At 47.3% G+C, this 22,513-nt stretch overlaps 1 protein-coding gene across 3 annotated transcripts in view; it reads right to left on the reverse strand.

Annotated features, from left to right (window-relative positions):
- USP24 (ubiquitin specific peptidase 24) overlaps positions 1-22,513 on the reverse strand; it is a 1,909,144-nt gene that overhangs the window by 1,262,272 nt on the left and 624,359 nt on the right. For all 3 annotated transcript variants that reach the window (XM_086952711.1, XM_086952716.1, XM_086952707.1), the window contains exon 31: positions 2,409-2,506. In XM_086952711.1, coding sequence (XP_086808837.1) covers positions 2,409-2,506 — 98 coding nt within the window. The remainder of the gene's footprint in view (positions 1-2,408; positions 2,507-22,513) is intronic.

Below are 22,513 nucleotides of genomic sequence, written 5' to 3' on the forward strand. Positions count from 1 at the left end.
TTGTGCCTACAGCTGGCCTAAAGAGGTTTTCCCCATCGAATGAGACACTGAGAATATGCTGCTGCACCTCCGGTCTGAACCCAGATATGCGTAGTCACGCATGTCTACTGAGTAGGATTGATGTATTGAAGCCCCTTGCAGCAGTGCAAGCTCCATATAATGCACATTTGATTGTTGCATTTGATAACAGTCTCCTCTCATTTACCAGTTCTTCTCCTCGTTTTTTGTACTCTTTCAGGAGATATTGTATTAGATCTAGCATCTCATCCCAAATTGCCCTTCTGTATTTGGAGAATAGGCCAACTGAATTATCGATCTTCCAGTGGTTTGCATGACCTGCTGCTACTCTTTTACCTGCTGCATCAATTATTTTGCCTTGTTGGTCGGAAGGAGGCACCTCTCCAGTACCTCTTTTCCTGGCTGTTGTGACAACTAAGGAATCTGCTGGGTGTCCTCATATGTTAATAGATTCAGTTGGACATGGCCTGAATTTCTTTTCTATGCAATGAGTTAGGACCCTGGATTTGGCTGGGTCCTTGAAGATGTCTTTGGATATGTTGAGGATGGAGCCAATCATTGGGTGTATTGAATTTTGTGATATGTGCGCTAAAGTCTTTCCACTAGGAAGTCAGTTAGCTCCTCTGTAGGGTGTATAGGAAGCTTGTCGTACTCTACCGTTCCTTGGATGAAATTGTGGTTTGAGAATGTGTCACCTGGAAGGTAAGCTTTCGTAGATATTGGCAGCTCCATATCTGGGTCAGGCACGACCACATCATAATCATCCCAAAGGTCAGGGGTATGTTGGGTATCCTGTGGTCCTTGGGAGTCTGTGTCCTGCATCTCCCCCTCTTGAGCAGAGGGTACTTGTGTTTGTGGTGTCTCTGGAGGGCTGAAAGACATTGGACTTGGGGACCTGCGTTACGGAGACACTTTTTTTGGTGGAGGCTGTGGCAAGGGTTGATCCTGAACATACCTCATGGCATTTTCTATAAGGTTTTACTGCATAAATTGTTGCAGCCCCTCAAAGCCAATGCCTCGTTTGTCAATTACTCACTGGGTATGAGTCTTTTGTTTCTTTAGAGCAAGTCGTGTGTCCTCAGAAACTTTGTGTGGCTTAAAAACCCTGACATTGACTTATGATTCGGTAACAGTGAAGTGCTGGAACCGTCCCGAGGCCTATTAGCTCGATCGAGAAAATTCTTGTCCCTTCTCTGCTCAGAGGCAGGCTCATGGTGTCAGCCTTAGGGGTGTGGCGCACCATGGCATGGCAGGGGTGGTGGAGGTTAGTGTAAGATTTTCTTTACATGGGGGTTGACTGTATTTGCGGTATGTGGCATTGTCTTGGTCCCCGGCCCAGAATCCGAGATGAACCTTGGTAATGTGGTTCCCTCTTTGTGCACCGGAGTGATCTACCCCAAGAATTCACCTTCCGCCAGTTCCATGGTGTGAGCCAGGCATCGATCACTATGGGTTCGAAGAATCCTCTAGGTTTTTATTAATGCGCAAGCCGCGCACTTGTCCTCTTTATGCTCCTGAGAGAAGCATAAATTACACACCTGGAATATATCGGAGTGTGCGTACTTGGTCCCGCACTGAGGGAACCATCACTTGGAGACTGTCATTATTGACAAGGGTGCTTGTGTACTAGGTAGCGGGTAATGTGGGTCACTGGCTCCTAGAATCCGTGAGTGTCTACTGGATCTCGGTCGCACGCTTTGTTGACTGTAGGACGCATGGGCATCGAGTGCTGCAGAGCTCCGGTGCAGTCCGCCCGAGACCGATGGCGGAAAAAAACGTTCTAACAAAGGAGCCGTTGTACATGCACGATACCTCGATGGGGGAAGAGAAAACGCCGATCATAAAACTTCCTCGAGGAAAAGCAACTTGCAAAGTTCGGGCCCAAGACTAGAAGGCAGGAGTATGCATAGCATGTGTATCTTCAGCAAACACATGCTATGAATAGAGTTCTTCTCTTTGCTTTCTCATCTATTGGAATCTTGACACAGTCTGGCGAGTCCTGCCTTGCCCAGACACTGTCCACCTGAAACCTCTAGCCTATTTAATGTGTATGTCTGTTTGTGTGTGAGAGGGACACATGTGACAATAAGTATGTGCAAACGTTTGGGAGAGAGAAATCCTTTGAGGGCTCTGAAGAAACAATCAAGATGACATGTTAGGCATAATGGAAAACCCCCAAATAAATGTCCCAAAAATCTTCAAGAGCAAAGTTATCTAGGACTCTCTTTCCCAAACATCAGTCAAGGAAACAGATAAAGAGGTATGGTAGGTCAAAATATAATACAGCTGATAAGGATGTGCGATCATGACATAATAACTTACAACAAGTTGATGAAAATACCACCACTCAACAACTTTTAATAACACACAACCACAGAAAAGATTCAGACCTCAAGCCTCCAGCTTTCAAAAAGTTTTCACAGAAAGATTTGGCACAGTTTCTTGCCATTTCATCATCAGCAGTCGGCATCAGTTTAGAACTAAGAACCTGCAAATAATAACAAAACAAAGTCTGTGGAACTCTTAACTAGGGAGCTAAATAAAAGCATGCCAATCAGCAATAATAGTTCCAACATTCAAAATTCATGGCACAAATCAAAAAGTAATTTTTTTCATTTCTGAATCCTCAGACTGCAAAACAGGTTTATGACTTACAATTTGGAGCACCCTTGAAAAACATAACTGAAAGAATTATTGATTCAAAGGGAGCCATTCTTGTGCATTTTGTAGCCTGTACGTACAGCCAAAATGTCTGAAAAATAGGTAATTAACTATGGTTATTTACGAATTTGGAGAAGCAACCCTCTTCACTGTTGTTACAGATTACTTTCCACCCCAAATTCATAAGCTTAGTATAAAGCAACAACTAAGTTATTATGAACAGAGCAGAAGAAATAGAGATTAGGGCCATTTGGAAATTAGTGAATGATGCTGTGGGTGTTTTCCAATTGAAACAGGATATTGTATTTACAGAAATATTTTTATTCCAATGTAGAAGGTATGTGCAGAAGCATTCATCATAAAAAACTGGTGCCCTCTCCCTGTCTAATGGCCCCATCATTAATCGCAGCTAGTAATATGCAAATACCTTATAGAGATTGCAGTACATGACAGTCTGAATGGCTATCAAAATACATTTTGACCTTAGACTCCAATTAATGAGCTAGATCACTGTCGTACCCCTCGCTGCCACAGTGTCCCTGCCCGGTTTTCCCTTCTGTTCCCCTTGCTCCCCCCGTGCCTCTCTGCCCGTTCTGCCTTCTGTTCTCAGCTGCCCCTATATTTCTGTATTCTGCCTCTGTGTCACTCGTTTTTCCGGTAATTCTGTGCCCTTTTTACCTCTGTGTCACTGGTTTTTCCCTCGTTTTTGTGCCCCTTTTGCCTTCTGTTCCAATTGTTTTTTATGCCCGTCTGCCTTCTGTGCCACTCGTTTTTCCCTCGTTTGTGCCTCTTTTGCCTTCTGTTCCACTCGTTTTTTTGTGCCCTTCTGCCCTGTTCTACTCGTTTGTTTGTGCCTTTCTTCCCTCTGTTCCACTCGTTTGTTTGTGCCCTTCTGCCCTCTGTTCTACTCGTTTTTTGTGCCCTTCTGCCCTCTGTGCTACTCGTTTTTCCCTCGTTTCTGTGCCCCTTTTTCCGTCTGTTACCTTCGTTGTCCCTCACCGCTGCATCCCCTGCGGCCCCGCCCCCCTGACTGCCCACTGCCCATTCTCTGCTACCGCCCCCTCCACCATCCCAGCTGCTCCTCCCTCCTACCTCCCAATATATGCCGGCCGCGCCGTTGGCACTCCGAAGGCGTGCCTAAGGCCAGCCCGTCTGCGCCCGTCCGCGCCTGGACCGCGCACAGCGCCAGAAGCCCTGGCCCCTGCCACGACAACCACCGCCACTACGACGCCAGCACGCTCTCAACTCTGGACGGCGCCACACCTGCTTCAAGGCCGCCCCAAAACGCACACACGGCCCTTCACCTGCCGGAACTGCAGCTACACCAGCCTCAGAGCCGATGAACCACCCGCCAAGGAAGACCCCAACCACCTCGGATGCATACTACTGAACACCCGCCCCGCACGCAAGCTCTGGGACCTGCTCGACACAACATCCCCGGACGTTGCCTTCCTGACAGAGACCTGGTTTAACGACTCGTCTGCACCAGACATCGCCATAGCCATCCCAGATGGCGACAAGATCACCACAGAGACCGCACCGCTGGAGGAGTAATCGCCATCGTCCACAAGAACAGGGTCTCGACTAGCACAGACGAGCGCTCAGCACCACCGAACACATGCATTTCCAGATCCACACAGACCCTAACTCCACCCTCAGAGGCACCCTCATCTACTGAACCCCACCCCCAGTTCAGCGACTCCATCGCCGATTTGATCAGCATGCACGCCCTGACCTCCACCAACTACATCCTCCTCGGACACCTGAACTTTCACCTTGAGAACAACAACGACAACTCCACAACCCTGATCGATAACCTCGGACTGAAGCAACTCCTCAAAATGCCCACCCACTCCGCCGGCCACACACTTGACCCAATCTTCTCCTCAAGCCTGCACGTCTCAGTCAGCCACACCACCGAACTCCTCTGGACCGACCACCGCTGCATCCACTTCGCCTTCCAGAAACACACCACACACCACTGCACCCAACAGATCCCCCGCTGCTGCTGGAGCAAAATCACCGAAGACCAACTTCCAGCAAACCTCGCTCTCAGCCCACCCACCGAACCCTCCAACACCGACGACGCTGCCCACAGCCTCAGACGCTGGATCGAGGACTGTGCCAACACCCTCTCCCCGCTGAAGAAAACCCCCCACAGAGACACCAGCAAGAGGGCCAGCTGGTTCACCCCAGAACTCCTAGCCTCCGCGCAAGCCTGCCGGAAACTAGAGAAGAAATGGCACAGTGAACAAACTCCGGACAGCCACGCAGCACACAAGGACGCCATTCGCAACCACCACCAACTCATCAAGGCGGCCAAGAGGACCTCCTTCAAAAACCGCCTCGACAACAACGCACACAATAGCAAGGAGCTCTTTAACATCATGAAGGAACTCTCCAACCTCAGCTCCAATACCAACGACATCCCGCCGTCGCAAGCCTTGTGCGCCTCCCTCGCCACCTTCTTCCACCGCAAGATAGCAGACATCCACAACAGCTTCAACACCCAGACAGTCCCAACAGACAGCAACACAACAGACCCTCCGCACACCATCGACCACGACCCCCTGCTAGCCTGGGCCAGCATGAGCATCGACGACACCATCAAGATCATGCGCACAATCCACTCCGGCTCTCAGTCAGACCCATTCCCGCACCACGTCTTCAACAGAGCAAGCAGCTCCATCGCACCCCACCTGCACAACGTCATCAATCTCTCCCTCAAGACCACGACCTTCCCAGAGATCTGGAAACACACCGAGATCAACGCCCTACTCAAAAAAACTAAGGCAGACCCAAGAGACCTCAAGATCTTCCGGACCATCTCTCTGCTCTGCTGTTGAAGGTCATCTAGAAAACTGTCAACAGACAGCTAACCCAATACCTCGAAGAAATCAGAATCCTGGACTCTTACCAGTCAGGGTTCCGAAGCAACCACAGCACAGAGACTGCCCTCATCGCCGCCACCGACATCAGGACCCTGCTGGACAACGGCAAGACTGCAAAACTCATCCTCCTAGACCTCTCAGCCGCCTTCGACACCGTCTGCCACCGCACACTACCCACAAGCCTCCACGCCGCAGACAAGGCTCTGGATTGGACCACCTCCTTCCTCTCCAGCAGAACCCAGAGCATCCGCCTCCCCCCATTTCGTTCCAAAGCCTCCGAGATAATCTGCGGCGTATCCCAGGGATCCTCCCTCAGCCCGACGCTGTTCAACATTTACATGGCGCACACGTAGCCCGACATCACGACCTCAACATAATCTCCTACGCCGACACTCAGCTGATCCTCTCCCTCACCAAGGACCCCATCACCGCCAAAGCCAACCTCCACGAAGGAATGAAGGCTTTCGCCAACTGGATGAAGACCAGCCGTCTGAAGCTGAACTCGGACAAGACTGAGGTCCTCATCCTCTGCTCCAACCCTTCAGCCTGGGATGACTCCTGGTGGCCGACGGCACTGGGGGCAGCCCGAACACCCACCGACCACGCACGCAAACTCGGAATCATCCTCGACTCAACGCTCTCAATGACCAAGCAAGTCAACGCCGTCTCCTCCTCCTGCTTCAACACCCACCGCAAGATCTACAGATGGATACCGACAGATGCAAGAAAGACAGTCACCCAGGCCCTCGTCAGCAGCAGACTACTACGGAAACGCCTCTAAGCAGGTGTCCCGACCAAGCTCATCAAACTACTACAATGCTTCCAAAACGTCTCGGTACAACTGATTCTCGACATACCACGCCACGGCCACATCACCCCCCACCTGAGAAACCTGCACTGGCTCCCCGTCAACAAGAGGATATCCTTCAAGCTCCTCACCCACGAACACAAGGCACTCCACAAGACAGGCCCAGCCTACCTCAATAGACGGCTCTCCTTCTACATCCCCAACCGCCAGCTACGCTCCGCCGACGTCTCACTCGACACCATCCCGCGAATCCGAACTACCACCGGTGGGAGATCCTTCTCCCACCTCGCCATCAAGACATGGAAAACTCTCCCACTGAGCCTACAACAGACCCAAGACCAGCTAACCTTCAGGAGGATACTCAAGACCTGGCTGTTCGATCAGTAGCCCCCCCCCCCCCCAGCACCTTGAGATCCTCGCGGGTATGTAGTGCGCTTAACAAATGATTGATTGGATTGGATACTACAGTATACTAAATATTGGAATGATGCTTGATATGTGATGAATTATGAATTCTTTGCCTAATTTATACAACAACAAAAAAATGTAACAATAGAAAAAGTTTCTTACCTGCGGTAATGATCTTACTAATGCATACTGCATCTACCTGCATGTTCCACACATGTTGAACCACCCCCAGGTGTCAAACTAGATCTTGGAAACTCGCAGTCACAGTCGAAGGAGGACTAAAGGCTCTGTCCCCCACCAAGCTACTTCTGATGCAGTGCTGGCAGCAATGACGATGGAGTTCAACAGGTGTCACCCTTATGTACTGAGCCACTACGAGTGGAAACAACACTGCAAGGCCCTCATGTGCCAACGTTTGTGCATGGCTAATAGATTGCAGGAAGTCAGCAGACCTAGGAATCGCGAAACTCTCCGGACTGGAACCCTCATGTCATGTTTGGAAGATGGAGCCATCTCATGGATGTCTCAGACTGTGTATGGGGAAGAAAGGTGTGGAGAAAGGTGGCGTCTAGTACTGACCCTATGAACTGGAGTCATTGGGAGAGCCACAGGTGGAATTTCGGCTCATTGATCGGAAAGCCCAGGTCCAAAAGCAGAGATGTCATTAACTACAGATGGCGTAACACCAGGCACAGGGTCAAGACTGATTTGCATATGGCTGGGTTCAAACTGGAACGGCATGGTGGCAAAAAAACAATGGATTTATGCCCAGATCTCTGTACTGGGGTGACTGTATGACATTGTTCTGCATTCTGTCCATCAACTGTTGTTTTTGCAACACCATTTCCAGCATACAAGCTTTGAGAAGCCAGCCGTCCAGGTATGGGAAAATCGATATGCCAACCGGCTGAGATGAGCTGTAACCACTGCCATCCCATTCATGAAGACTCGAGGTGACAATGTCAAACCAAAGGGAAGTACAGCAAATTGGTAGTGAGTAGAATCAACCACAAATCGCAAGTACTTCCGATGGGACCACGGGACAGGAATGTGGAAGTGCAGGTCTAGTGACACAATCCAGTCTCCAAGCTCCAACACCAGTAGTACTTTAGTAGGATCAGCATCCTTCCTTTCTGAGGAAGGAGTTCAGGCTCCTGAGGTTTAGAATGGGCTGCCATCCTTCTTGGCACAAAGAAGCGTGCACAACCCCCATGGCCTATTTCCTTGCCTGGCACTAACTCCACCACTCCTTTCAGAAGGAGGGCTGCCACCTCTTATTGTAGAAAGGCAAGCTGGTCAGGGGGAGGGAGGGCAGGTGGAGCCTGAAGTAAGGGAAGGGTGTTCCCTTTGTCTATATACTGCAGGACCCACTGGTCTGAAGTGATGGCCTTCCAGGCCAGAAGAAAATACGACTTCCGCCCTCCCACAGCAATACTGAAGAAACGTATTAGGTCTGATCTCCTGGAGGTACAAGGGTGAGGCAAGATGAGGAGGAGGGTTGCAACGTAGCTGCACAGCACCTGCCTCTGGTGCAGCCACTGTATTGGTGGATCAGATGATTAGGTTGCTGCTGGAGTGGCTCATCTTGCCGGGGACAGAGGAAGAACCTCTTCCATAGTCATGAAAGGGGGTAAAGGACCAAAAGTCCTTGGATGGTGGGAGAAACTTAAGGCCCAGTGATCTTGTTGTGGCTCCAATTTTGAAACCTCCCCAGCACTGAGTCTGCCTTGTCGCTGAAGAGGCATAACTTGTCAGAAGTAAGGTCTATGAGGTTTGCCCAGACGTCTGTGCCAAAGTTGGACTTCCCAAGCCAAGCATGATGGTAAATAGAGATGGAGATACCCATGGCTCGGGTGAAAGTATCCCCGGTGCAAAGTCCAGACTTATTAAAATGGCGAGAAGCATTGCAGCCATCCGCAATGACCTACAGAAAATGGTCTTTCATGTTGGCAGGACTGCGTGACAGCATCTTTTGGGCCATGTCCCTTAACCCATGGGCGAAACAGGCGAGAAGGCAGTTGGCATTTAATGATTTGAAGGCCATTCTCCTTAGCAAGAAAGGTTTCTTGCTCCAAGCCTCCAGATGTTAAGACTCAATTTCTGAGGGTACTGTAGGGAAGGCAAAACCCAACTGCATTCCTGAGCAAGAAGTCTGGATGACCAGGTTCTCTGGTGAACACTAAGTAAAAAGGAATGATGGATATCCTGGTGCCAAACCGTAGCGGCAGGCCACAGGTTTATCCACTGCTGGCGTAGACGAAGGTCTTTCCCAAACAGCCAGGACAGGTGCCTGGAGTCAACAAAGCCTCACTGAAGGGTAACAAGTTCTGAACTGTTTGGCAAGAGATCCTCTGTGAGAACACATGGCTTCGCCTCTGCTGAGGGGTGTTGCAAGTGCAATGCCATTGCAGCTTTCAGCATGACCTTATGGAGAGAGGCCACCTCCGGCGTAGGGGGTCCAGTGGGGAATTCCACAGGCAATTCTGGGGCAGTATCCAGGCCACTTGCTGAAGCCAGGTCTTTAAATTCCTGGAGGGTGTCTTGGTCTGCCTTAGCGTACAGAAGAAACTACACAGGGTCTGTCTCTGGCACCAAGCTGTACCCAGCTGATGAGCCCATAAATAGGGTGAAACCAGTCTTGAGTTGTTTGTGTCCGGTTCAGGGAGGACCTGACTGGGCAGTTCGGGCTGGACTCTTCCAAAAGGAGCAGGGTCAAGATCAATTTGCATAAAGCTGGGTCCAAACTGAGGTTGCATGATGTGCAAAATAACGATGGATTGAGATGCGGCTCGAGTGAATTCCAGTGGCTGAGATGAATTCAAGCTTCCATCCATCACGGTTTTGTACACTTATTATGTCTCCATAAGTAAAACGGGTAGGCCAGACGTCGGTACTATGCACACTGTCATTGGAACCAAGAGGTACCTGGCTGCTAAGCCCATAACTAGTGTGAGACCGGTGCTGGGTTGCTTGTGCTCCGGTTCAGGGAGTACCTGGCATGGCAGTTCAAGTTGGACTATTCAGATTGGAGCAGGGTCAAGACTTACGTGCATTTAGCTGGGTCCAAACTGGTGTCGAAAATGATGGATTGGGATGGGATGTGGAAATTAACTCTAGGCCACTCTACTCTGCATGCTCCGCTGTACGCTTCTGTACTTTATGCCAATCCCCCTCTAATCTACTCTACACCACTGACATCTACGACACTACACTCTACTCTGAAACAATGTGCTCTAGGCCACTGCAGCCTGAGCCACTCTATTCCACTCTGTGCTACTCCACTCTACCCCACTCTATTCAATATCGCTGCATTCTATGCCACAGCACTCTAAGCCAATGCACTCTACACTTACTCAAAACCAATAAATTCCACCCCACTGCACTCTATGCAAATCTACTCTCCACCACTGCACTTTATGTCAATCTACTCTCCACCACTGCACTTTATGCCAATCTACTCTCCACCACTGCACTTTATGCCAATCTACTCTCCACCACTGCACTTTATGTAACTATGCTCTAAACCACTGCACTATAGGACACTTCACTCTGCAGCACTGCACTCTGCCACTCTAATCTGCACCACTTTACTGTGCCACTGCACTCTACTCTTTACCACTCTACTGCACTCTACACCAGTGCAAATAATGCCACTCCAACATACTGTGCACCACTGCACTCTATGACAGTGCACTCTAGGCCAGCACACACTACCCCACTCTACTAAAACAATATGCTCTATGCCACTACACACTGCGACACTCCACTCTATGCCAGTGTAGTCACCGCTGCACCCCTCTACTCTATGCCACACTACTCTACGTTACTGCGCTCTACCCTGCATCACTGCACTCTACTCTGAAACAATCCACTCTACGCCACTGCAGTTTATGCCACTGCAGTCTACGCCACTGCACTTTACTCTGCCCCAGTCCACGCCTAATCCACTGTACTCTAAACCACTGCACTCTACGCCAATGCATTCGACACCGCTTTACTCTAAACCAATGCACCCTACACCCCTGCACCTACGACCGTTACTTAGCACCACTGCACTTTAGGCCCCTATACTCTTTTTGCCCTATGCCAATGCACTCCACATCTGCACCACTCGTCTACTCTGCACACCTTTCCGACACTGCTCTCTGCACAACTCTACAACCCTGCACTCTGACACTCTACTCAGCATGACTGCACCATATGCCACCACTCTTAGCCACTACACTACACCACTACACATCGTTCTACACCACTCTGCGCCATTGCACTCTACCCCATTGCAATCTACTTAGCAACACTCTACATCACTGCACTATACACCACTTTACTCAAAATCATTGCACTCTACGCCAATCTACTCTGCTCCAGTCCACTCCACTCCACTCTATGCCATTCTACAGCACTCTACTCCACTCTATGAAATTTTAGGACACTACTCCACTATACGACGCTTAACACAACTCCCTCTATGCCACTTTACTCTACGACATATTACTCTACTCTGACAATCTACTTCATTCTACACCACTCTACTCTACAACACTAGACTTCAAACACCCTCTACACCACTCTACTCTGTTCTACACCACTCCACAACACACTATACCACTCATCCCTATGTATCTGACACTGTATTCCACTCTACTCCCGCCACGACACTTCATAACACTGTACGCTACTCCATGACACTCCATGCTACTCCAAGCCACTCTATGCCACTCCACTTTAATCTACGACACTCCACTCTACTTTACAACACTTCACGACACTCTCCTTTACCCCACTAACTTAACTATGCTGACAGCAGCCACTCTGGTGTACAACATTGCTAAAACATATTGGCAAAGCAAATCGCTTTTGCATATGCGAGACCTACAGGCTTTGCCAATGCTGTTTTTTATTATTTTCCATACTACGTGGAAGAGATGGTGAGGAGATGAAAACGAGGGTAAAATCCATCTTTCCAGTTATAGTTTACATGACGTGAAGAGAAGCACGACGTAAAGCAGATGACCAAAGGTAGAGGTGGATTTAAAGCAGAAAGCTGTATGGTGACAGTGCAGAGCATAAAAAAAAGCAGAGTGCCCAGTCTTCTCTACGTGCCCGTCTCTGAATGGCCAAAAACAAACTACCCCCACCTCTGGTCCCTCTAAAATATTGAAGATTCGATCCATTGCAGGTTCAGTAAATCTTTATTGTATATAGTTAGTAAAAACCGTCACAACAAAAAAGAAAAACACATTAAGAGCACACATTAAGTATAAAATCACGAACGTCAATCTAAAACCATACTGCATATAAACATGCTAAAAAAATTGGGTGCAGATCAAATAGGATGAGAGGAAAATTTACAACAACTTTAAAAAATAAACTATGAATTTAACAAAATTACAAATTAGTTTAGTATGTTGTCCATTTAGGGTCTTATTCAGGGCCTGCCTGCAAGTTCTTATATGAAGTTGATTAATGCAGCCTTCTGTGGCTATTGGACAGAACTGGGCATATATATAAAATACGCAGCAACAACACTTTTGTAACCACAAAGTCTGACATTTGCATCAGTACGTGTTGCTTTTAATCCTGTTACAAAATCTTTTGTGGGAAGGTTTCCTAACCTGCATGAAAAACTTTGTCTTCAAGTCAAGAAAAAAGCTAACTTAAGGTATTGTTGACAACGAGGGAAGACGTACAACTTTAAGATAATCCACCATATGATTCTTTTGCAATAATTTCCTTGTCACGCAATTGTGAAGTTCTTTCTACACTTATGTTGACCATGGATCTAAAGACAGCAGGCAGAGTTAGTAAGGCCCACAAATTGTTGAGGGTTAAATTCACATAATGAAGTTTCTAAATATTCCGCCAAGGGTTATCAGGTCTTGGGTGCATGATTTCTTGCCTTAAATCATAATTCAATGTACTCATGGAAGCCTCCTTCATCCTCTTGCAAGATTAAATGAAAACACTGTTCCGAACAAGTTGATGAGTCACAAGGGCGAACTCCAGGCGTACCTGAGCTTGCGTAGTGTTCTTAGGCAGACTAATCAATTGTTTACATATGAAAAATGGTATAGTGTCCAATAGCGCTGCATCGTTTCCTAAAACAATTTGGGATCCATATGCTAATGAAGAGAGAAGATTACAATTCATTACTATAAGAATGGGGTCCAAAGAGGGACCGCTTATATATTTTTTAGGTTTAAATCTTTTTATTGGTTTAATAGACAAGACAAAATAGAATGCAATTACTTATATTTTTTGGCAAACCTGCAAATGCAAACAGCAGAGACCTAGACTTCAACTAAATTCATTGCAAGTGTGCCTTAATGGTACCCCGATTATCAAAAGTAATGCCTAAATAGGTATATTTCATAACAGTTTCCAGATTATCTTCTAAATAACAGGTTGCAGACTTTTTTTAAACAGGTTCCAGAAGTCAACACTTCGTCTTATTCATGTTTACTCCATTTCATTTAGTTGTTTAAGGGTTGCAAATGCACTGATCATATCTGTAATCCAACAGAGATCTTGCTCAGTGTAGGAAGATGATAATAATGCTCTCTTTTGTGGTAGTGTAGCCACACAGTGGCAATAAATGAGACACACACTCAATGAATAAATCCAAGACCGCTTTATAAAAATAATACTTGGATATATTGATTTTGTAGTACACCAGAACTTCCCCTTAGGCAAATACGGTTTGCAATAGAAATACTTTTCAATATCAATAGTGGGCAACATGCAATTTTCAGACTTTGCAATGCTAACCTACGGGAGGAAGAAAAACTTCAGCATACATATAGGAAACATCGACTTACAAGAGCAGTCTTCAGTAATTAAGGTCAGTATTGGGCAAGGTTCAGTTCAGCACCAATAGTACACTTCTATCGGCACAGGGGTGGCCAGGTGAAGGTGCAAATACAGTGTTGGTTGCCCAATCAAAATCAACGAAGAGTGGGGCAATCGAATAGTGGCTGATTAAAGGTAAGTAACAGAGGCTCAGAGAACCAGTCTCCAGGGGTTGAAGCAAGCACTGGGCAGGGTCCAAAACAGCACCATTACTACACCACCACCGGCACATGGGCAGTCGGGTGCAGGGTGGCAACACAGCATCGGATGCCCAATGTAAAGTAGTAGAGAAAGGCAAAAATCAGACAGGGACTGCAGGCTCAGGCCAGGTGGTCGGTCAAAGGAACTCAACAGCTGAAGAGTTAAGTTACGATACTGAGGGACGTAGAAACACCTTTGGTCCACTTCACCAAGGCCCAGGGCCGGCGGGTGAAGGAGTGTCTTGATGTTGGAAACGGCTTACTGGAGCAGGTCACTTTTGAGGCATTCTCTGTACAGAGGATGCAGGCAACGTCGCGGAATCTGGGAGGGGTCAACCCAGGGTGGACTCTAGCTCTGAACACTGGGGAACCGCACTAGGTAAACTCACTGGGACCGGTGAGCCATTTGGAATCGGGCTGGGGTCACTGGGTGCAGATGTGGAACCGGGAGCAGGGTTTCCCTGTTATTCAGGTCACAGAGGCCTCTACTTGAAAGTAGTTGCTGGTGAACAGATCCGTTGTTCTCAGGAGATCTTAGTTTTTGTTAAAGGCAGGCAGTTCTCCCATGGTTTTTGGAGGTCACTGGGCTGCAGGATGAGTCACCTTTTGGCGCAGGATCATCAAGGGCTGCAGACAAGATGGTAGGGCTGGGGTCTAGTCCGTAGTTCTCTGTAGTTTTCTCTGCTGGTGAGACTGTGGTGTCTGGCTCTTCTTAGGTCATCAGGAACTGAAGTTCAGGGTCAGGGGATGCCACCTAAATATTAGATTTAGGGGCATTACTAGGGAGTGACGGGTAGTGGTGTAGGCCCCTTACCTGGGGTGTCTACAACCTCTATAATGCCCACCTCCGGTGGGAGGGGACCACAGCCCTAGCCCTGACTGGATAAGTCCCACCATCTTTTAGATGGTGGGCACTGAAAAATGTACTTCACCTCGCCTTAAACATCTGAGTGGAGGAGTTAGCAAAGGGCTTCACACCTCTTATTCTTTCTACATTTTCCTGCCTGTCCTCCCGCCAAAAAAGGGATGAGGACAGGAAGAGGGCCTGATCCCTCTAACAGGAGAGGCTGGGGTCGCATGACAAATGCGGCAAGGCCTTTGAAGCTCCCGCCACAGATGGCTCTTTCTGACTTGGGGGAGGTGTGAAAACCTCCACCAAGGAAGGGCATTTCTCTCGACCTCTGAGCGCACAGGCACTTACCTCATGAGGTCAGAACACTGATTGGTGGCAGCAGACTGGCTTCGGCCAGTTGACGACCACACAATGGTTGGTAGGTTTCAGTGGACCCGTCTAAGGGGTACTCTGTGTGAAATTGTTAATAAATCTGACACTGGAATCAGGGCAGGTTTATTATGACGAGAAGTTTGGTACCAAACATCCCATACTTCAGTGAAGCCATCATGGAGCTGGGGAATTCATAATGAGTGTCCAGTCCATACACTTACTATGGCTTACCTGGTCAAATACAATATCCAGGAATCGACAAGGATATTTCAGGGGCTTGCATATCTGCGTATGCAGATATGCCCTCACAGGAGATCTAGTGCACCCTGCCTTAGGTAAGAGACCCCTCTAGCAGGCCTTAACCCTATCTCCCATGTATAGTCTTTGGGCATGGCACACATCCCCGATCCAGGCTTCTTTTTACTGCTTGTCTCGATATTAACAATTCGTCAAATAACAAAGTTATACCCAATGCATTTCAGGCAAAAGCCCCTCTTCAGGGGTAACTAATGCGGAAAAAAAGGGTCTTCGGAACCAGCTGACAATTAGTATTGTTCATCAATGAGCAATAGGGCTCTTAAATTGACACTACGTGCTACGTATTGAAATCATGATGTTTTGCTATACATTTGGAAGATGCTCTTGAAAAAAAATAGATATACAGATGATGAAATTGATTAAAAACGATTTAAAATACATTAGCTTGATGACTGGAACTGTTGGTCGCCACACCGTGGATCTGGTGGCACATTCTTGCACTATCTTTGAAAGCACGCCATGAATTTTAAAACTACCTACAGTATTGCATTATTTGATTTAAAAGGGGGGCCTTACCACAAGTTAAATGCATATGAGTGGCCAACTCTAATAAGACACTCAATGTATAAAATCCTTTGTTCTACATAGTGATCAGCTGAGGGAAATGATCGCTCTCCTTTCTAGCTTACAAACTAAAAGTTTTTGCCTAATTAAACATTGTCACATTAGCTAGGGTGTAATCTATAAGGGATCTTGCAAGTAGTCTACTTAAAATTCTCATACCAGCATAATGTAGCAGGTGAAGAAATAGATTACCTAACATATCTTTTTTCTGTTTAATAAAGGGTATCAGCAGAAAGTAAATTCTATAACTGATATTTGATTAATACAGATTCTGACTCCTCAAGTTCCGATATTAAATTTACAATCTCCACTTAGGAGCCAGTAGTCTTCTGAATACATAATTTTTAGATCACTTCAAGGGTATTATGAACCATCTTTTTTTGTTGTTTTCTGGGTGTTGATATAGCTATTCATTAGGGTCAAGTGGGGCCCATTATGCACGAAATCATAATCACGAGTAGACATGGCCCATTTAGATTTAAAGGGTCAATATCAAGTTGTGGTGTTACTGCTGTATAAATTGGCCACCTTTTGTATTGCTTTTGCTGTGTGTTCTTAATGCAAGAAGATGATGTTCAATGCATCCCACTAAGGGGCATGATGATTCAGCCCGGGTTTCTTAAAAAATGGTATATCAAGAAGCACTTCTTCCCTCCTGAGCCCGACGGCAGACACGGTGGGTATTTGGTACAAAGCCCAGGGTCCCCTTAAATGTAAGGACATTATTATCCAAATGACACCGCTTTGGTGCACACGACAGCTGGGTAAGCTTTGTAACATTAAGGGCTTCATGGAATGGGACCTGATAGGTATTTCTACGGTGGGTGACTTATGGAAGAAAGGTTTAGTAATACAATTTAATCAGCTTCAAGTCCAGTACGATCTAGCACCTTCCGATAGGTTCAGACACCTCCAGATTAGTCATGCCTTGGTGTCTGTCCTCTCTCCTGGCACTGATGTGCCCGAATCCACACCTTTAGAGGACTGACTACTTACTGAACATATGCCCAAGAAGGCGACCTCCTTCACATATCGCAAATTAATTAATAACCCGCCGGATCCAACGCTAAAATTACAACACAGTTGGTCTAATGATATAGGAGAATTCGATGAGGCAGACGGCACTGTCTTCCCCACGGGAGGTGGCCATACCCTCTAGGCTGCGCCTGGTTCAGCTAAAGATACTCCACAGGGTGTACTACAGCAGGGTCAGTTTACACACCATGGGGAGGGCTGAACACTGTCTGCCTGAGAGGTTGTTGGGAGGAAGAAACATTTTTTCACACAATATGGCGGTGCCCGGGCATAGCGGCGTATTGGGCCAGGGTTATGAGAACTGTCTCACAGGTAGTGAAAGAATCGGTGGTGCACGAACCAAGATGCTGTAGGCTGAACATATGGGAACCAAACGACCTTACCCACCCAGCTCAGGATTGGGTGACACTGGGGGTAATGTATGCCAAACGAAATATAGCCAAATACTGGGGATCGGTGGAGGTACCTGTGAATAATGATTGGTGCAGGGATCTTGATACAGCGATGCTGGCGGAGAAAGTGGTGTACTTGAACCGGGGGTGTCCCCGGAAGTGGGGCAAAATCTGGGGGTCCTGGAACGAGTGTAGGGGTTTTCTGTGCGATCCACCTTTGTCTGATGGAGAAGGAGACTCTGATTAGGGGGAGCGGGGTTTGGGGGAGTCGGGACATCGAGTAATGTGCCAATGTTCAAGCATGTCTGATGTTTTTTACTATCTTAACGTATGTAGCGACACTATTGATTACAATGCACAATCGTAACCGTCATATGTACTGTATGTCTTTCATATGCCCTGCTATTGTTCTTCATAAAAACAAATTTAAAAAAAAAATGGTATATCAAAAGATTATTACCTCTTCCTAGCTTTAGAGGAGTCAACTCTCCTATACTGCACAAATATAATTTCAAAAATACAGGAGATGCACAATTACGTCAATACATTCCAGTATTACCTAATACTATAGGAAGTCAACATCAGTTTCTTCCTGCAACTAGTTTACATCTTTAAACGTTAGCGTTTCTGTTTATTCTAAAGTGGATTTTTATGCCTAAATGCTCAGAACATGTTTAATTTCTGAGTCCAACACCCCATGCAAAGCAAAAGAGTTTGAATTGGCTTGCTGCGCCTTATCCAAACTAGGTGGCTTCTGTTCAACATTTATCACATTAAAAAAATATATTTGGATAATTATATTTCACATCCAATTAGGGCTCAAGACCCCAATTTTTAAACAGTGATTTTTGTGCATAAAACATCTTTTACAAAATGCCTCGTACTCCAGGTGACTAAGGTACTTTCATCGATTTATGGGTAAGGAGAAGCCACAAAAATTTACTGATTTTATATTACTTGTTTTTATGTGGGCCAGGGCATTGATTGGTTGTAAACATTTCAGAATATTGCCTCGGTTTAAAATGTCAAAGTTATTATTATTATTATTATGCTGTTTTATTACGCGCTCAATTACTGCCGGAGTATCCTGGCGCGAAAAGAAAAAAAGAAAACCGGAAAAGAGGAATTTGATTTCTAGACTGGTCAAAAAAAGTAATTTATTAAAACAAATAAGATTCTGATGCATAACTTCCTGTTTTAATAAGTGTTGCTCCTCTGGTATATTTAAACTCCCTATGCATATTTGTGATTCTAAGTTTGCGTCATGGTGCAGGTTATTTTCTCAAAACCTAGACTAGGTCTAGTATCTATTTTGGATAATTAGGGTGTTAATCATCCTTTTCTTACACCATAAGAATATCAATATTTTTGCTTATACTATTGGTTTGCGCTATGGGCAGTACATATTATCAAATTATTTGTTGTGCAAATCTCATTCAGTGGTTGTAATTGTATAAGATGTTTAAACAAGGATTGATGTTCCCTCCTCTCCTGAAAGTATTGTTTTGTTGGTCCTTACTGTTTTTCAACTGACTGATGAAGCTGAAGAACGTTCTTTGCCACGGAATTGAAAATTGGAAAAAAAACTGAGCAAGTCACATGGGAAAGAAGGCACAATATATAGGTGGCTGGCTTACTTCATGGTGCACACTTATTTAAGTGAAGCACCTTGCATTAATCTAGGCATCCCTTATGGTGATTTTAGTGGTCTTAGACAACCATAGAAAGCTCTCTTATTTATTTATTTATTATGCAACTTATAACGCGCAGACTAAACCCGAAGGTATCAAGGCGCCTATCAAAATCAATAAACAGAGTATACAAAGCACCACTACGGGTATGCACGTGTAAAAAGGTGAGTTTTAAGCGCGGATCTAAAAGTTTGCAGAGAGGGACTGGATCTTACTTCCAAAGGGAGGGCATTCCACCACTTGGGTGCCAGAAAGGAAAAGGCCTTACCTCCCCATCTTGCTTTTCTGACACGGGGTACAGAGAGGAGAAGTTTGTGACTGGAGCGAAGATTCCTACTAGGGTTATGCCGAGAAAGAATGGATCCCATGCTTGTAGGGCTGGGTTTAGCAAGGGCTTTATACACCAGGCACATGGATTTGAAAAGGATCCGGTATTCAACGGGGAGCCAGTGCAGTTGTTTTCGGGCTTCAGTGGCAGAGGCACGTTTTGGTAGGTCAAGAGCAAATCTCGCTGCCGCGTTCTGGACCACCTGCAAGCGCTGTAGGTGACTCTTGTTCAGCCCTGCATACAGCGCATTGCAGTAGTCCAGTCGCGAGCCCAAAAGAGCGACAGCAAGTTGCTTTCTTGCCTGGGGTGACAAGAAGTGCCTGATTTTCCTCAGAATGTGGATGATCCCCCAGCAGGTCGAAACAGTCCTGTTGACCTGTTGGCACATACTAAGGTTGGGGTCAATCATAACTCCCAGGTTTTTTGCTGACAAGGTGGGCTCGGGACATACGCCCAGCGAGTTCGGCCACCACTCCACCGACCAGATCGGTTCCTTTCCTCCAAAAACCATCACCTCCGTCTTCTCCCCATTCAGCTTTAGTGAATTGTGGATCATCCACTGGCCAACTGCCTCCATGCAAGATCTAAAATTGGCGGCAGTTGACGTAGCTGGCTGGGAGAGAGAGACTAAGATCTGAGTGTCGTCCGCGTAGGAAACTACCTCCATCCCAAAAGATCTAATAAGTCTGGCCAGGGGGGTCACATAGATATTAAAAAGGGTAGGACTGAGCGCTGACCCTTGAGGGACCCCACATTGCACAGACAGGGATGGAGATAGAAACGATCCCAGCATTATCCTTTGTTCTCTATGGTCGAGAAAAGAGGAAAGGAGTCCCAGAGCAGACCCGCGGACCCCAATCTCCCTCAGGCGGGATGTTAACACCACAGGAGACAGGGTATCGAAGGCCGCTGTGAGGTCTAGAAGGATCAGGAGGGAGGTCTGACCCTCATCAACTCTGGTGCGGATGGTATCCAGCACTATGGTGAGGGCAGACTCGGTGCTATGTTCCCTCCTGAAACCATGCTGGGAGAGATCCAAACAGCCCGATTTCTCCACAAATGCCGCCAGATGTTTATTTAGATGGGCTTCGAGCATCTTTGCGGGAGCCGGGAGCAGTGAAATGGGGCGAAAGTTCTTTAACACCCCGGGGTCCAGAGAAGGCTTTTTAAGCAAAGGTTTTACTACAGCATTCTTCCACTGTTGGGGAAAAATGCCTTCCTTCATCGCTCTGTTCATGATGTCAACCAGAGGAGGAAGGAGAGATTCTCTGCACTGCTTGAGGATCTTTAGCGGGCAGACATCCAGCGGAGAGCCAGATTTGGTTTTATCAAGCAGGATTTCAAGATCCTGACAGGAAAGGGGAGGAAAGGAAATCAATTCCTGATGTTGAGAGGATTCCGCAACACTGGGCTCAGGGAGAGCAGGCAGCAAAGGAACGGCGGTCAGGGATTTTTGGACCTCCAGAGCAGCATAGATGTCGGCGATTTTTGACTGAAAAAAGGCAGCTATCTTGTTGCACAGGTCCTGAGAGGCAACCACAGGATCCGGTGTCTGAAGGGTCGTAAGGGAATCGACAATCCTAAAGAGTTCTCTAGGAGATGACAATGAGGAGGTGAGTGCCGTGAAGTATTCCTGCTTGGTCTTAATAACTTCTAGTTTGTAGTTTTTAAGCAGGACCCTATGGGCTTCTCTGTCCTTAGAGGCCCAACTAGAGTGCCATAAGCGCTCCTGCCTTCTAACTTCCTGTCTCCGAAGCCGGAGCTGTTCGGAGAACCAGGGAGCTGAGGGTCTTTTCCTAGCAGAATAGCAAGACCTTGCAGGAGCAAGCTCCTCCAAGGCCTCAGCAATGGTATTTTCAAATATAGAGACCGCAGTGGAGGTATCTGCCTCCCGAGGAATGGACAGACTGGTTGTCCATGGATGGAAGGAATCTTCCCTGATCTTTTTGAGGTTCCTTCGCACTTCCATGGTGCTCGAGACCCTTCTAATATAGCCCCGTGCGGGATACATCATATTGAAGGGAACGGCCAGATGGTCCGACCAGGAGAGATGGAAGGGGCTGGCAACTGTCAGCCTAGGGTCGTTAGAGAAGATGCCATCGAGCGTGTGCCCCGCTCGGTGGGTGGGACCGTTCACCAGCTGGGTGAGTCCGCAGGCTGACATTACTTCTACCAGGGAAATAGTGTCGTGAGCCTCCAATAGCTCAAGGTGGAAATTAAAATCACCTAGAATGGTCAGATTTTGTCGGCCAAAATAGGGTTCCAGAACCTGCATCAGTTTCAGCCCAAATCCTGCTCTTGGGCCAGGGGGGCGGTATACCAAGATTCCATTAAATGCTGGGTTAGCAGAATCTGAGAGGGAAAAATATAAGACCTGGAGTGTGTCCTTGGGGTCAGAAAGGGGTATAGTGTGGCAGTGAAATTTGTCCTGATATAAAATGGCCAAACCACCGCCAACACGGCCTAATCTGTCCAGTCAAGTTAGGCAGTAGCCCTCAGGGACCGCTTCAACCAGATCAGGACCCGAAGAGTCTTTGGCCCAGGTCTCCGTAATAAAGACCCAAGAAGGTGTTTTATCTAAGACCAGTTCCTTGAATACAATGTTATTTTTAATGAGCGAGCGAGCATTGAGAAGAAGACAGGACTGGCTGGGGTTTTTAGGTGTTGATAAAGAGCAAGGCTCCGGAGGAGCAGAGGAAAGAGAGAGCAGAGGCTCATCCGCATCAGTCGGAAAGCACGCACAGCTAGGACATGTCAAATAATCCTCAGGTCTGTAGCGATGTGAGCAAGGGGCAGGAGCGGGCTTAAGGCGCAGCATCTCCCTTAAAGAATATTTCAGGGCAGGGGCGCCTACCTTGTAATGGCCAGTGGTCCAGCCGTCCAGCCCGTCCTCAGCGCGGACGGGTGCAGACGGGCAGGACTCTGGCTTGACTCCGGCGCGCGATCGGCGCGCTCGCAATGCGCGTCCGCTGCGCGGAGCCATGGACGTATGAATAAATGCCCTCGTTAGCGACGTGCAGCGCGAGCCCTCACTAAGATGGCCGCTGCCTGACTTCACTACTTGCCTAGACCCCACTGATGCCGGTCAAAGGACTGACCACACCCCCAGGGCAGGCGAGTGAATG

This window comes from Lissotriton vulgaris, chromosome 1_1, assembly GCF_964263255.1.
Source record: "Lissotriton vulgaris chromosome 1_1, aLisVul1.2, whole genome shotgun sequence".
NCBI classification, from domain to species: domain Eukaryota; kingdom Metazoa; phylum Chordata; class Amphibia; order Caudata; family Salamandridae; genus Lissotriton; species Lissotriton vulgaris.